Source organism: Chelonia mydas, chromosome 12 (assembly GCF_015237465.2).
Source record: "Chelonia mydas isolate rCheMyd1 chromosome 12, rCheMyd1.pri.v2, whole genome shotgun sequence".
In the NCBI taxonomy this organism is placed as follows: Eukaryota; Metazoa; Chordata; order Testudines; family Cheloniidae; genus Chelonia; species Chelonia mydas.
This window is the reverse complement of record NC_051252.2, coordinates 38746157-38762777: the sequence shown is the minus strand read 5'-3', so window position 1 is coordinate 38762777 and position 16621 is coordinate 38746157. Positions and strand designations below refer to the sequence as shown.

The window sequence follows — 16621 nt, the reverse complement described above, 5'->3', positions numbered from 1 at the left end:
TGTCTGACACAATTTGGGGAGGGGGGCACAGCCCGGGAGTGAGGGCCAGCCTACATCCCTCCCCTATAGCCTGGATGCTGGATGACCCCTGAGGTGAGGAGAAGCCCAGTGTACATGTTTCTGCCCCTGCCGTGGCCTCTGGCCTCCCCATGTCTGATGCCCCACAGCTGCCCTTGCCAGGCCGAGCAGCGGGGGAGCCTGGCCCGCACCGTACGCAGCCCAGCTCTGGAGCCCTGGGCCATTGCAGCACCTGCCCTGGGCTGCTCAGGCCGGGCCAGGGCAGCACGTACCTGCACCAGGAGGTGGGGGATGCGCTTGTGGTTCTCGGACACGCTGATGGGTGGGATCACCCAGGCCCTCTTCACCCTGCTGGGCCCAGCTCGCTGTCGCCACGGATACAGGACCAGGGGGCTGGCGGGGAGCCCAGACTCCCCCTGGGAGAGGTTGATGCCCTGTTGGGACAGAGGCTGAGGTCAGGCCATCCCACGGTCACCCCGGCTGCCGCTTGCTGGCTCCCCCGCCCTGGCCTGCCCTCCCCACCTGGGCACGCGCTGGGCAGGAAGCGGTGGGAGTGGCAGTCGGTCATTCGCCCCACCTGGGTATTTGGTGAGGGCGTGGAACGGGCGATAGCCACGGTTCAGATCTCGGGGCTCAGAACGGAGCCAATGGCCCTGGTATTTCTCTGCTCCCCCTCCGGCGGGAGCCCACGTCAGCTCTGCAGGCTGGGTGTGGTGGGGAGGCTCTGAGGCGAGATCGGTCTCCTCCGCACTCAGGCTGTGCTGGCAGCAGCAAAGGGGGGGGCATGGCTCCAGAGCATGGGGATGCGAGGCAATCCCACCCTCGCCCTCAGCCCTGCTCCCCGCCTGGCGCTGCTGGTGGGGGCTCTTCCCAGCGGTAAGGCTGCAGCAGCATCTTGTGCCCGTTTGGTGCCTGTGACAGGCAATGCCCAGCTCCTCCTGGGGGATTCCCCTCACCCAGGGTTTCCTCTCTACAGAGGCTTGTCCCCTCTCTCCCGCTCCATGGGGCTGCGCTGTTCTGGACAGGGAAGGGCTGCCGGAGGCAACAACACTGCCGGCTGAGAGCACAGCAGGCTGGATGCCAGAATCCTTGAGAGACACCCATAGGGACAGCCCAGCACAAGAACCCCTGGCTATTCTTAGGCGCCGATTGTGGAATTTTCCTGCACGGGGCGCACACGTTGTTACATGCTGTGCACCCAAACAGCTGCCGTCCCGGAAAGGAATGCTAATCCGTACTATACTCTTCTGCTGCTAGGCACTGGAACTGGGTGCAAAATACCTTATTTTAAGCTACCCTTAGCCACACCTGTCAGAGCATCAAAGGATCGAGTGATGAACACATCTGGTGTGCATAAGCAAGCTCTGTAGCCAGTCCACATCTGGTACAGAAATACACGACATGGTGTCAGAAGTAAATTAAGAACAGAAAGAAAACAGCAAGCAAGGTTGCAAACAAAAGCAACAAATCAACAAAGGTTGCAGGGTCTCACACGCATACCACTAAGTCCCAGAGACCTTGAGATGGTGGAATCTCCTTCCTTAGATATTTTTAAGGTCAGGCTTTACAAAGCCCTGGCTGGGATGCTTTAGTTGGGGATTGGTCCTGCTTTGAGCAGGGGGTTGGACTAGATGCCCTCCGGAGGTCCCTTCCAACCCTGCTATTCTATGATTCTATGATTCAGCTTTGACAAACCTTCAGACTGGAAACAAGATTTCGCATTACAGACAAGCCCCACAAAGAAACTGAAGCTATCTGGGTATCTTCTCTAATTTATACTATGGGGAAGCAGGCAGAGCGTAGCTTTAAATCCTTTGACTTTATTGGGAGAAAATCACAAAAATGACAAGGAAAGGGGGCTGGCTATGCTAGATGCACAGTTTATACGTCAGAGAAATGGGCGTTAGGAAAGGGCACATTTTCCCCAGAGAATTAAAGGGCCAGGAGAAAATGGTAACGGGTTTATAAGAGCTCTGCATACATGAGCTGAAAACTGTGACCTGGGAAATGCAAACCACGAAAAGAGCCAAAACAGGCTGGTTAACTGATTAAAACCCTTTTGCAGCAAGTACAACTGAAGAGCAATTCAGCCTCAGCCACAGATAGCAAAGCACCCTCAGCGTGAGACAGGAAACCCAAGAGCAACATGTGAAACGTGAAAAACAATAAACTAGCCTAGAAGCTGTTAACAGATGCAGCACGAGCGCCAAAAGTCATTGCCATGCAACCCCTGTGGCAAGGAGAGAGCCCTCCCTGGCATGTTCTTTGGTAGCAGATATGGTCTGGTCTCAGAGCTTGTTATACGCCCCACACATGTTCAGCCGAAGACCCTTTCATGCTCTGCCAGGTATGGCTGACGTGAACTTAAATAAGTGCCACCTACTGGCTGAACAGTATAATGCAAAAAGAACAGGAGGACTCGTGGCACCTTAAAGACTAACACATTTATTTGAGCATCAGCTTTCGAGAGCTACAGCTCACTTCACAAAGGCTGATGCTCAAATAAATTTGTTAGTCTCTAAGGGGTGACAGAAGTCCTCCTTTTCTGTTTGCAGATGCAGACGAATACAGCTGCTACTCTGAAACCAGTATAATACAGTTTAGCATTCCATTACGCTCCCAGGCTAAGAGGAACCAATTCCAGCCCACGTGCACAAGGTGTGGAAAAAGTCTAGCCAGAGATCCGTGCTGTAATACATGCACGAAATATGGACAGTTTGCAGCTGTTTGCAGCACCAAAGCATTCAAGGAGCTGACTCGTATTACAGACAATCAAGAGCCATTGTTCCTGGGATTCTGCCATTGTGATGCCATAGAGCCTGCCTGGAGAGGGCAGCTGAATATTCATGGCAAGACAATTGACTTTAAAATTGACTCAGAAGCTGATGTCACAGTCATCTCAGAAGGGATTTACAATCACCTTCTACAGCAGCAGTCACCTGACACAGCTATGACTAGCTCTGGAGGGATTCTGATCTGCATAGGCCAGTTCACCACCGAAACAATTCACAAAGACAAAAGCTATGTGTTCAGAGAGCGTGTGATCGAAGGACCACAGACCGCCAGCCTTCTTAGCTGCAGCATGGCAGCCAGGAAGGGCCCACTGAGAAAGGTGGAGGAACGTGTTAGATATTGGTGTTTTGGAAGGCGATCCAGTACAAATAACCCTGAGAGACAATGCCAAACCATAGAGTGTGCATACACCTTGCAGGATTCCTATCCCATTACTTCATAAAGTGGAAAAAGGTAAAGAGACTGGACTGGAGTGGCATAACTGAGAAAATCACTGAGTCAACAGCATGGTGTGACATGATGGTACCAGTCATAAAGAAAAATGGAAAAATAACTATCTGTGTGGATCTTAAAAGACTTAATGAAGCAGCTGTAGGAGATAACATGGGATGACTTCCTCCCCAAAGGGAAAGCAGCTACAGCGTTCTCCAAGCTGGATGCCTCAAGTGGATTCTGGCAAATTTCTTTAGCCATATAAAGTGCTAAATGGACTACATTTATCACACCCTTCGAGAGATTTTTGCTTTAGAAGATTACCTTTGGGGATTACCAGTGCCCCTGAGATTTTCCTAAGAAAGACGGCAGAACTGTTACTGAACATAAATGGAGCTGTTTTCATGGATGATATTCTGATAGATGGATTTTCGATGGAAGAACACACCAAACCCTCAACAAAATGCTAAGCCTAATCAATCAGTCTGGGCTGAAGCTAAACAAGGAAAAATGCATTTTCCACCTCTCCCAAATCAAGATTTTGGGACAGACAATAAGGCCAGACCCATTCCTAGCCCCGAGAAAGTAAAAGCAATTTGAGAATTGAATGCACCAGCTAATGTACTAGAACTGAGATGTATACTGTGGATGGTAAATTACCTTGGGTCAATACCTATGAGACCTTTTTACAGTGACAGAACCACTGAATGAGCTGTCGAAGTCCAACCCATCTTGGCTAAGGGGGCCAAATCAAGTAATTGCTTCCAAAAAGGTAAAAGAAATGAACTCCTCAGCTCCAGTTCTTCAGTACTACGATGTGAACAAACCCACAATGGTCAGTGCAGATGCGAACAGCTATGGCATGGGTGGTGCATTGTTGCGACAACATGGCTCGGCGTGGAAGCCAGTTGCATTTTGTTCTCGCACACTCACCGAAGCAGAAAAACAACATGCACCGATTGAAAAGGACCCTGGCAAGTGTATGGGCATGTGAGAACTTTTACAGCTACTGCGCGGACTGGATTACTTTACAGATAATAGACCATAAACTGCCTTGTTACTATCATCAGCAGAAAAGACCTGGCTTAAGCATCGCTGAGATACCAGCATCTATTGATAAGGTTCATGCAATTAAAACCAATTGCTAAATATGTTCCTCGGAAAAATTTGGTGGTAGCAGACACTCTGTCACGGAGGCCAGCATCACACCCAACTACCTGTGAGCTCGAAGATGACGTAAAGGTGGCCATGGATGCTATGGACACACATAGACCAGTGTCAGAAAGGAGACTAAGCCAACTACAAAAAGTAACCTTAACAGACACGTAACTTTAGGAAATTCTAAGTAACATTCGGGGCGGCTGGCCCACATGTCTAAAGGACACTAAGGATGTGACAAGCGACTACTTTGTCGTGAACGGACAATTAAGTAAGTCAAATGGACTCATGATTAAAGGTGATTGCATTGTAATTCCAAATGCAATGGGAGGAGAAATCCTAAACCTCATCCATGAAGGACATCAAGGATTAACTAATGCCATGAACAGGCCAACCAGTCAGTGTAGTGACGGGGCATCAGTGAGGACCTGAAGCATCGGCATGTGGACATTGCCAAGCTAACAGACCAACACAACGCAAATAACCTTTAATAACAACACCTCAGCCAGACAGACCTCGGATGGGACTAGCTGCAGATTTATGTGAATTCAGAGGATGTCACTACTTGGTCGTCATGGACTATATTTCTAGTTACATAGAAATAATGTACTTGAAAGATATAACATGTTGCAGTGTTATTGAGAAACTGAAGTGCACTTTTGCTCACGTTGGTATTCCAGAACAATTAGTGATGGACAATGGACCACAATACACTGCAGCAACGTTTAAGTCAGAGGTGGACAAACTACGGCCCGCGGGCCACATCCGGCCAGTGGGACCATCCTGGCCGGCCCCTGAGCTCCTGGCCCGGGAGGCTAGCCCCCGGCCCCTCCCCCGCTGTTCTCCCTCCCACGCAGCCACGTGGCATGGTAAGGGGGCGGCGGTGGCGTGGGTGCGTGCATGGCGGTGGGGGGGTTGGGTAGGGGATCCTGGGGGGCAGTCAGGGGACAGGGAGCAGGGGGCAGTTAGGGGCGGGGGGGTCCCAGGTGACAGTCAGCGGACAGGGAGCCGTTGGATGGGTCAGAGGTTCTGGGATGGTCACGGGTCAGGGAACGGGGGGTTGGATAGGGCGTGGGAGTCCCAGGAGGCCTGTCAGGGGGAAGGGGTGTGGATGGGGGTCAGGGCAGTCTGGGGACAGGGAGCAGGGGGCAGTTAGGGTCTGTGGATCCCGGGGGGCAGTCAGGGGACAGGGAGCAGGGGGAGGTTGGATGGGTCAGAGGTTCTGGGGCGGTCAGGGGTCGGGGAACAGGGGGGGTTGGATAGGGTGTGGGAGTCCCAGGGGGTCTGTCAGGGGGTGTGTGTGTGGATAGGTCAGGGCAGTCAGGGGACAGGGAGCAGGGGGGGTTGGATGGGTTGAGAGGGCGCAGTCGGGGGGGCGGGAAGTGGAAGGGGGTGGGGGGGCCAGGCTGTCTGGGGGGCACAGACTTCCCTACCCAGCCCTCCATACAGTTTTGCACCCCGATGTGGCCCTCGGGCCAAAAAGTTTGCCCACCCCTGATTTAAGTCATTCTGCATGAAATAGGAGTTTGATCATATTACCAGCAGCCCACAAGCAAATGGAGAGGCTGAGAGATCTGTACAGGCAGCCAAGAAAATCCTACAGCAGGAAGATCCATTCCTGGGTCCTCTGAGTTACAGACCAATGCCAATAGCAGCTCCTGGCTCTAGCTCCGAAGTGGCCAGACATGAAGAGCGTGGCCAAATGGAATAGAAAGGCTAGAAGAGCTTAGGCACACTTTTACAACCGACATCTGCCAGCTCGAGAACGGCTGGATCTAGACCCTAGTGGCCATGTGCCTAGCTAATTGCGTGGAGAAACAGGATGAACAACTCCAGCCGTTGTGAAGGAAAAGAATGCAGTGCCCAGATCATATGCAATCGAGCCAAACAATGGAGAGTTTAACAGAAACTGACGACATCTCCCGATCGCCCCCACCCAGAAAGACCAGTCAACAGATGGCGGGCGCAGAACATGGAGAACTCAAGGATTCCAAACCGACCTCGGGGAGTCATTGCACAGCCAGCTGGTCCAGTGGTTACGCATTCGGGTCGTGTCGTTAGAAAACCAGTATGAGTCAGAGACACATAACAGCCAGAGACATGCTGAGCTGCAAAGACAGCGTGACAGTGTAAATATGGCAAATGGCAGGGACGTAGCACTCAAAGGGGGAGATGTCATGGAGCGCCAAACTGTATAACACTGTGCAGCCACGGGGTGGCGCTGTCGGTAGAAGATTTTAGTTTAAGCTAACCTCAGTCATACCTGGCAGCCCGTGAAAGGCTCCTAGGATGGACACAACTGGGGTGTATAAGCAAGCGCCGTAGCCAGACCATATCTGCTACACGAGAACATGACAGCCCTGCCCACCTCTACTCGCCCTGTACACAAACGGCCGCAGTCATGCGTGCCCCCCCTCCACACAGGTGCACACAGGTGTACTCACGTGCACCTTGAGACTCCCATCAGCCCTGGTCAACCATCACAGACCCCATTACCCCTCCCCAGAGAGTCTCCCTCCCTCGCCACCTGCCACAGCACCCTCCGGCAGCCAAGCTCCCCTCCCTCCCCCCAGCACCTCCCGCCCACTGCGATCAGCTGTTTCGTGGGTGGTGGGGAGGTGCTGGGGAGGAGGGGGGAGGAGCAGGGACAGGGTGCGCTTTGGGGAGCGGTTGGAAGTGGGCGAGAGGAGGCAGGGCAGGGATTTGGGGGAAGGAGTGAGGTGGGGGCAGGAGCGGGGGTGGGAAGATGTGGGGCGGGGGTTGGGGCAGGGCTGGCATTTGAGCATCCCTGGGGCCCGGAAGAAGCCGGCACCTGTGCCACCTGCCGCCCGCAGCCTTTCCTCAGTGTCAGCACCCATCTCAGCCCCTGACCCCAGCGTCCAGGCTGAAACCACTGTCCCGGCAGAAGGAGGCTGAACGAGGCCCTTCCTCCCACTCTGCCGGCGAGTGGCAGAATCTAGAGCAGCTGCTGCTGAGAGCTCACAGCCATGCGTCTCTGGAAACACAAGAGCCCTTTGTGGTGGGGCCTCAGAGAGCAGCTGCGTGGGCCTGTGGGAAGAGGGGGGCTTTGGAGGGGCCCTTTGGGCTCAGGAAGGATGGGGGCTGGAGGAGGGGGCTTTCTCTGGCTCTCGCAGGGCAAAGAGGGGAGGTGCGATTGGGGCCAGGGTCTGGCCTCAGTCCCCCCGACCCAGGAGACTGCAGACCAAGGCCCTGGCAGCACGGCCGCACCTAGTGATGCTGACCGAGGGGCATGCGTGGCAGAGGCATGGTGGGCAGACAGAGCCTCGGGCTGGCGCGTCCCTTGTTATATGCAAATGATGCTCCTGGTGGAGAATTTGTGAGCTACCTGCAGGGGGCCTTGCTGGGTCTGTTGCACATGTGCATGATGGGTGTGCTCCTTGCACACTCGCCATGCAGGCTGCACCGTGCTTGGGTGTGTACTGCCCCCAGACAAGTGCAGCAGGAATTCTGGGCGTGTGTGTAGCTGGGCACTGCCTGCATGTAGCATGTGAGCTGCAAGCTCAAGCTGTGTGTGCGTGCGTGCGTGCGTGTGTGCGAGGGAGAGAGAGGTCGAGACCCGGGGTGTGTGTGAGAGCGCTGGTGTGTGATGTGTGTGGGCTGCGGGTATCTCTGTGTGTGCGTGCGTGCGTGCAAGGGAGAGAGAGATCGAGATCCGGGGTGTGTGTGAGAGCGCTGGTGTGTGATGTGTGTGGGCTGCGGGTATCTCTGTGTGCGTGCGTGCGTGTGTGCGAGGGAGAGAGAGGTTGAGATCCGGGGTGTGTGTGAGAGCGCTGGTGTGTGATGTGTATGTGCTGCGGGTATCTCTGTGTGTGCGCGCGTGTGTGTGTGAGATGTATGCCCAGGCCAGTGTGGCTGGGTTTGTGGCAATGAGGCAGTGGCGGGCGCTGTTCCGGGTGCCCAGTGCCCGCAAGGACTGGTCGCCGGCCCATCACAGCACCAGACTGAGACCCCCACAGCTCATTTCTCTGGGGCTGAAGCAAATGGCTCCTGCCCCAGCCAGACTCGGGGTCGGGGGCCCCCGTTGCTCAGCTGGGCAGGAAGAGGGACCGCACTAGTCCTGGGTTCCCACAGGCCCCAGGGGACGGCTGGGGCAGGGAGGGCACAGACAGCGCCGGCCCTGCTGGCTATAAATAGAGGCAAGTGCCTGGGTGTGTGCTGGGAACGCGCTGCCAGGAGCGCAGGCAGCCGCAGGTGACCTCGGGGCTTAACCCAGGGGGTTTAAGCAGAGAATCCAAATAAACCTGAAAGCGAGTGGAATTCAGGGGGCCCCCGGCACAGAGCCTGAGAGCAGCCTCCGGCTCCCTTCCCCTGCTTGGGGCAATGGGGGCCTGCGCTCAGCTGCCTTGGCAACTCAGAGCCGCCCCCCCCCCCACTTAGGGCGGGCAGGAAATTGGAAATACCCCCCCCCCGGCCCCCAGTACAAGTATTTGCTGAGGATTCACTGTTCCTGACTGGACCCCACCCTCCCACATTGGACTTTAAGAAAGTTGAGGGAAGAGAAAGAACAAGCAGTGCTGGAGAGTCAGACGCTGGCCAGGATCCCCCCTTTCAGCTCTGGTGGTGCCCCTCAGTCCTGACCCTCAGTCCCCATTATCCCAGCCCCGTGCCCCCCAACTCTGCCAATGCCCCTCAGTCCTGATCCACAGCCCCCATTATCCCAGCACTGTGCCCCCCAACTCTGCCAATGCCCATCAGTCGTGATCCACAGCCCCCCGTTATCCCAGCCCCTGTTATCCCAGCCCTGTGCCCCCCAACTCTGCCAATGCCCCTCAGTCCTGACCCACAGCTCCTCCATTATCCCAGCCCACGGCCCCCCCCAGCTCTGCCGACACCCCCTCAGCCGTGACTCGCAGCCACCCTTCCCCAGCTAGTCCAGTCCCGAGCCCCGCGGTGCCCTGAGGCGCTGCTCCCTGGTAGCGGCGGTTGCTGGCCCTGCTGCCATGGTATTTAAGACCCAGGGAAGCCTTTTGCTGCTTCACTGACTCATTCTTCCCATTCTAAGCCCATTTTTGGTAAAAAAGTTGCATCTGGGACTCTTGTTGTTCTGGGCAAAGCCCAGTGGGGCTGGGAACATGAGTCACGGCGGCTAGGGTCACACTGCCAGCCGCAGCCTGGGAGCACCGCGCGGCCCCGTGCCCCAGAGAAGCCACCATCCCACCACTGCCACCCCCAGACCCCGCAGCATTGGCGGGGGGGTTAAAAGGGAGATGTCCCCCAGCAAGAATGCAGCTGGTCCCAAGGGAACCTCCCCCCGAATGCCCTGAGATGAGCTATGCCTGCCTGTCACGATCACCTCTCCCACGAGCGCCACCCAGTGCAACGGGCCCCACCCTGCCCGGGGCTCAGTGGCAGCTCCAAGGGGCTGGGGTGAGCACTCCCTCGGAGCAGGGCTAACGTGAGCCAAATGGACTCCCAGCTCCTTGGCCCCTGTGGCTTGCTAAGCGCTGCTGTAATGCAAGCACCAGCTGTGGAAGATGCAGGGCGCTGAGCTCCATCTGCGTGGCCAGCGCTGGGAGCGTTCGGGGCGCCTCTGACACAGGAGGCTGCTCCCGAATCCCCGAAGGGGAGGAGTTGGAAGGGACAGGACATTGCACCGCCCCCCCTCTGGAATGCAGCAGCTGGTCCCCTCCGCGGCACCCCAACTCGCAGCCCATGCGGTGAGGGCTGGCCGAGCGGCCGTGCTTCCAGGGAGTTATTCTCCTGTACTCCCCTGGAAATGGGTGATGGCTGGACAGAGCGGGGAGTCGCCAGCAGGCCGGGGCTACAGGGACGGCCAGCAAGGCGGGGCCCAAGCCTGTAAGGCATGTAATAACTAGCAGGCATACCGCCCCCGGCGCTGTCCGGGCAGGGTGCTGCTCCCACGCTGAGCAGTGTCGGGCTGTTGGCAGCGTGTTCTGGGGCCCGGCTGGCTCAGGGCTGTGGGGCCGTCCCCCACCCTCGGCTGTCCCAGTGCAGGCCAAGCTGGCCGTGCCGGACACTCTTACCCGCGGGTGGGGGTGGTGCTGTGTGGAATGATGGGGGCAGCGTGAGCTCGGTTCCTGATGGGCCCGTCCGGGCCCCGAGGGAGGCTCCGGCTAATTCCGCTCCAGAGCTGCCCACTCTGGCAGGGCCCGGCAGCTGCTCCCGCCCGCCCCCATCCTGCAGGGGACCCCACCTGGGGCTGCAGCCGAACAGAGCCAGGGCTGCCCCCAGCGCTGGAGGCACTGAATGGCTGCCCAGCCCCTTCCCCCCAACAGGCTGACTGAGCCATCGCAGTGGGCCTGGGGGTGCTCTCTGGGTGCCCACCCTGCTCCGCTCACCAGCTGGAGCAGGCCGGGTGGGCTGGGGCACTCTGTGCAGCCGCTGGCCAGGAGCCCGCTCACACATTCCCTCGGCCTGGGAGAATCACACAACTGAGACGCTGCAACCACAGTTCCCAGGGTCACAGAGAAGCCATGGAGCCAGGGCCAAGTCCCTTGGCTCCCAGCCCCAACGCGCTGCGGGCCACGGCCGGGCACCTGGCCGGGGAGAGCGTTGCTCCAGAGGAGCTGCTAAGCACACTGGGTTCTGCTCCTCTGGGAGAGGGTGTGCTCCTTGCAGCACAGACACGGGGTGGGGGGAAGGACCCAGTCGCCTCCGTCCTTAGGGCTTATGCACCAGAGATGGGCCCAAAGCCACTGCATGTCTCCTGTGTGCCGGAGAGTCGACACCCACAGGCCAAGGAGGATGGGCCGTGTTTCCCGGCAGGGGGGCATGACGGGCGGCGGGGCCAGCTTTGCAGAGTCCCGTGGTGCCCGTTTAGGGGTCACTATGACGCCCACAGGGTCCTCCCATTGGCATCCGTGTTGGACGGGGCCTGGCCGTGCGCACGCACCTGTGGGACGTGCCTGGGGATGAGCCCGCCATGGCAGCGAGCATGGGGACAGCTTGGGCACGCCCCGCACATGCGTGTTGTGCATGGACAAGGGACTGACCAGCTGACCCTACGGCTCTGCACGGTAGGAACTGAAATCCAGGCGCAATGGAGGGACACACACAGGCTGGGGACGTTTCCCCTGGCAACGGCAGATGGACCTAACTAGGAAATGCAGCACCATGAACCAGAACGCCCCCAGCCACCCATCTCAAGGACGCCCTAAGACGGCCACCACCAGACCTCCAGGGCCCTGTCCCTCCCCAGCCTGGCTCCACACCTTCCCAGGCTGCCTCCCTGAGCTCCGGGGGGTGTCTTTGAGTCCTGGGCCTGCCCCACGCCCTGCCTTTGAACTGTGGGGTGAGGCGGTGCTGGGGCCGGCCCGCCATGCGGGGATGCCCAGTAGGCAGGGCCACTCGCAGCCCTGGCTGGAGGGGTCAGCGCCTCGGGCTGTGCAGCGGGGCGGATGCCACTAGACACAAGAGGCTGGGCTTTGGCTGCATCTCTGCTCCCCGGCTGGCCCCTGGCCACACCTGCTTTCCTATGCTCAGAAGACCAAACGCCCCCGCACCGGGAACTAAGGCAGGGAGCAGGGGGAGGAGTGTTTCCCCCCCCGACAGTGATTCATTTCCTTGCTCAGAGGAGACATTTTTAGAGCTAGCATGAATTTGACCTTTGACCCTTCCAAATATCCGCCACACACGCTCCCCGCTCAGGCCTGTTTGGGCCCAGCTTGGGATTCCAGTGGGACAGCTGGACAAACACAGCCCCACACTGGCTATAACCACAAGATGCATGGACACCCCTCCCACGGAGACACCCCCTGCCCCTCGCACACTCATACCCGGCCTTGCACACCCACCCTCCCCAGCTCACCAGCGATTTCAAGGCTCCTGCCTGTTAGCCTGGCTCGCTTCATAGCCACCCCTTGCATGCTGGGCGCTGCCAGGCATGGCCGGTGGATGAGGCCCATGGGGCTGGTCATGGGGTCTAGGCAGGACAGTCCTGCCCGCTGGGTTTTCCTTCGCACTGGTACTCTTCCTGTGGGACCTGTGCTGGCTCCGGGCCCCGCACCAACCGAGACAGAGAGGAGGTGGCTAGCAGCCCGCAGCCCCCTGCCCGAGGGAGCTGGTGGGATGGGGCAGCAGGTTGGCTGTGCGGTGATTACACTGGGTACTGTGTTCCCGGAGTGCACAGCCCAGCCCCTGGGAACAGCCCAGCTCCGCCAGCCAGCGGCAGTGCAGGGCGCGAGCCTGGTTCCCACCACGCCTCCGCTCCCAGGATGGCAGCCCAGAGGAATGCTGGGAATGGGCTCAGCTGTTCCAGGGAGGGCCCTATGCCTGGGGGTGTATAAATAGCTGCCATCACTGTCCCCCTGGCCGCAGCAGGGAGAAGGCAGCTGGGCCAGGCTCACTGTCCTGCCAGGAAGAAGTGGGGACTCCCCGATACTGGGCCACTCTCTGCAGCCTTGGGCTGACTCTGGGGCCATTTGCCTGCCTCCTCCCCCCATTGAAGATATAGGGTATGTTTACAGGGCAGTAAGACACCAGTGGCTGACCCCGCGGAGGGGGAGGGCCAGCCACGGGTGTTTATGGGGCTGTAGACATGCCCACAGAGGCCTCCTGTCATGGTGGCTGCTGGAGAGGATCTGCAGGAGAGGAAGGGGTTAACACTGGACTGGCTGCGTCTGGCCTCACTGACTGGGCAGTTCAGCTTAGTCCCAAGACTCGGTCCCGAAATCTGCACATGTAACATGGCAAAATTGGTGGTCTGCAGCAAAGGGGCCAGGCTGGAACGGCAGGGCGGTGGGGGTTGGGGTTGAGGGGCATTGGCGGAGCTGGGTATAGGGGGAGCTGGGGCCTGGGGCAGGTGGAGGGGAGCCTGGGTCAGGATTGAGGGGCACCAGCCAGGCTGTGTGGGGCCCCGCTGACAGTTTTTTCACATTTCACATCTGTCACTGACTCCCTGGCTGTTGCATGGCCCAGCTGGGCAGCATGACGCCCCCATTGCTATGGGGCTGGGGCACCCCCCCAACCTAGGGCGGGGTCTGTGGTCTTAGCAGACTCTGGAAGCACCTTGTGTCAGGGGTGTGGTGTCCCAGAGCAGGAGAGGTGGGTCCCTGGCACATGGTGGGACAGGGGGTGTCATGGGTGGTCAGTCTTCATTGGCCCTCTTGTCCAGCCGCCCCAAACCCTCCTGCCATTTGCCAGCCCTGGCACCATCCTCTGGCCAGCTCCCATCAGGAGGCAACGGGCGGGAATGGCTGGTCCCTCCTGCTCTACGGTGCACTTTCCCCGCTGCCTGGCTCAGGCCTGCGCCCTCCCCTCTGGGGGGAACTGCGGGGCTTAGCCAGCAGCTCCTGCACCTCCATTCGGCACAGCCCTGCCCCAGACCCAGCTCAGCAGGCATCAGCTTTGGAAAACACTCTTGGTTACGTTTCTGTAACAACTGCTAGCAACCTGCCATGAGCTGCTAGGCCAGATCCCTACGGCTCCACCAGAGCCCCCTTCCCCCCGGTTCTACCAACCCCCTTGGTTCTACCAGACCCTCACGGTGCCCCAACGGATCCCCACAGCCACAGCTGACAGACAGCCAAAGCCCTCCTGCCATGGTCCTTTGTGCACACGCGTGCATAGCACAGGAAACCCGCATGACCACAGTGCTGCTGCCTGGGTGCTACCGAGAGATTTTGGCCACCTGGGAATGCGCGCGCGCACACGGATCGTCTGTGTCACAGTGTGCGTGTGTAAGAGGCACAGCGTGTGTGGTAAGGTGACGGTGACTATCTGCACGTGTGAACGCACAGTGCACGGCTGTCTCTGTGGATGAGGTGACGGCGGATGCAGGCGTGTGTGTAGGTGACCTTCTGATGGGCCAGGCATGCTGGCCCATGCTCTCCGCTCAGGCCAGTGGGGTGGGGGGTAGCAGCCTGCTGGTGGCTCTGCAGTGCCCACTCCTGCTTCCTGGGTGTGCATCCAGTCGGGGATCAGGAGCCGTGCAGTGGGGCCATGTGGTGCCGAGCGCCAGAGCGGGCTGCACGGTGCAGCGAGGCCCTGACAGCGCCCGGCTCAGCCATTTCCTGGCGGGTGTGTGGATGTGGGTGTGAGTGAGAGAGAGAGAGAGAGAAGGGGGCTTGTTTTGACTAGGAAACCTGAATGGAGTCGGCCAGGAGGAAATGCTCCCACCAGCTGTCGGCCCACCTGCCTGTCCATCACCAGGGCACTGCCCCTTCCCCCAGCCGTGGAACTGCTCCCAGCCCCCGGGGGGACTAGCAAGGTTAGCAAATGGAAGGGGCAGCCAGGCTGGCATGGGGAGAGAGGGAGTTGGGGGCACGCTGAGGGGTGCTGGGGCCAGGGTGGTGGGGGCAGCAGGATTCTGAGAGGGGGTTAATTGCTCCTTAAGCCCTGTGTCAAAGGCCCTTTCCCAGTGGGGTCCTGCCTGGAGAGGAGCCCCAGCTTCTCAGGGCTGGTGCACACACAAACCACTACGTTCTGTGGGGCCAAGGCTGTCTTGTTCTGTGTTTGTACAGTGCCTGGCACCACGGGGTCCTGGGCACTACCTTTATACACCTAATAATGTACGGCGCCTGGCACCAGGGGGTCCTGGGCACTACCGTCATACACCTAATAACATACAGAGCCTGGCACCATGGGGTCCTGGGCTGTTACTTGTGTGCCTGGGCACAATTAGTAAATCACACATACACACACACATTGCAGAAGCCTGGAACTGGGGGCTCATTCCAGAACCCCAAAGCCCCAGGCACTGAACACACAACAGCTAACACTACTGGGGGGGATACACCCAGGGAAGACGGGCTCCCACCTGTCAGAGATGCCCAGACGCTGTGGTGAGGGCCCCCAATATGAGACCCTGGACAGCTAGGGTTAAGGCTGCCTTGTCACTGCATGGGGAGGGCAGCAGGCCTGTCATCGGGAGGTGTGACGCCTTGAAAGCCCCTTTGCCCAGATCTGGTTTCACAACAGCATAAACTGCCCAAGAACTGCTGCAGCCTCCCCCCCAGTCTCCAGCAGCTGCATTTCCCGGGGGAGGTGGTGACCGGAGGCCCCCCTGTCTGTGATATATTCAGTGCATTCAATCCCTTCCCCATAGGGGGGCGCTCCACCCAGCCACAGGATGGGCCTGCCAGGAGTCCCCAGAGAGCTGGCACAGAGGGATGAGCCCCCCTCCTCCTCCCAGGCTGGCCATGGGCAGAGGTGCTGCTCCTGCTCCCCCTGAGCTCCAGGCTAGGGCTCCCGGTCAACAGGGTTTCTGTTCTGGGCCCCGACCCCGTCTTCCGTGCTCTGCTCCCCACACCCCTGCTCCCTGTGCCGGGACTCAGCTGTCTGTCCCCCCTCCTCCTTCCCCCAGGCTCTGGGAGCGGGGCTCTGGGCTGAGCATGGTCTTTGGGCAGATTATTTCCCCTCAGGCCCCTCCAGAGCCTGTGGAGCTCCCTTCCACACCATCCTGGCTTAAACCCCTCACATCCTCTCCGCGCAGGGGCTGAGCTGGGGCCTGGAGGCTACCAAGCACCCAGCGCCCCTGGGGGTGATGCTGTGGTTTGGATCCCAAGCCCCGGAAGCCCCAAAGCACCGTGAGCCAGAGCGGCTCCATAAACCTGCCTTCGGTGGCCACCGCCCCAGGGCGTGGTGCCACCTGCCGCAGAGCCGGGGCTGGGCACCGGGCGTCAGCACATGGCACGCTGCCTGCCCTTACCTGAGCCCAGAGAGGCGCCAGGAGGCAGAAGGCGAGAAGGCAGGGGCTTTCCATCCCGGCCAGTCCCCGTGCCTTGGGCAGGGACCGCAGGGCTCGGAGTGGGAGCGACTCTCTTGTGTGGAGCTCTCCAGTCCGGAGCTAAAATAAACCTGGTGTCTGGCTGAGTGACAGCACATGTGCTGTGCGTGCCGGGGGGGTGGGGGTGGATATTAGTGCGGTGGGGGGGGGGAGGGGAGAGCAGCTGTCCCCATTACACAGCGCTCAGGCTGGCCAAGGTCAGATCTCACCCCTGCCCACTGCACTGGGAGTGGGGTATGGGCAGGGTTAACACTTTGTGTGCCAGCTCCAAGCACCGGACCAGGACCCCTGGGGGCACTTTCGCCGAGCGCCAGCCACAGGGCTGCCAGCCAGGCTCAGCTAAGAACGTGGTGCCAGGCTAACGCCAATCAGCTGAGACACCCGCCCGCGGGCTGCGCGGAGACTCCAGTTTCGCTCCTTTCGGTTTTGTTCAACCGGCTCCTAATCAACACAGGCTACCGTGCAGCAAGCGCCCTTCAGCCACAGCAGAGCGTCCGCCGAGCCCTTTGCAGC

General features: G+C 59.1%; 1 protein-coding gene across 2 annotated transcripts in view; it reads right to left on the bottom strand.

Moving 5' to 3' along the window:
• CDH15 (cadherin 15) overlaps nt 1-16164 on the bottom strand; it is a 29921-nt gene extending 13757 nt beyond the window's left edge. The window contains exons 1-2 of one of the 2 annotated variants that reach the window (XM_037878158.2): nt 16031-16164; nt 291-452 (exon numbers count right to left, since the gene is read on the bottom strand). In XM_037878158.2, the coding sequence (XP_037734086.1) occupies nt 291-452; nt 16031-16084 (216 nt within the window). In that variant the 5' untranslated portion in view covers nt 16085-16164. Of the gene's footprint in view, nt 1-290; nt 453-12190; nt 12484-16030 lie in introns of those variants that run through there. The other variant, XM_043526328.1, reaches the window with a different exon arrangement.
• Between the last annotated feature and the right edge of the window lie 457 nt (nt 16165-16621).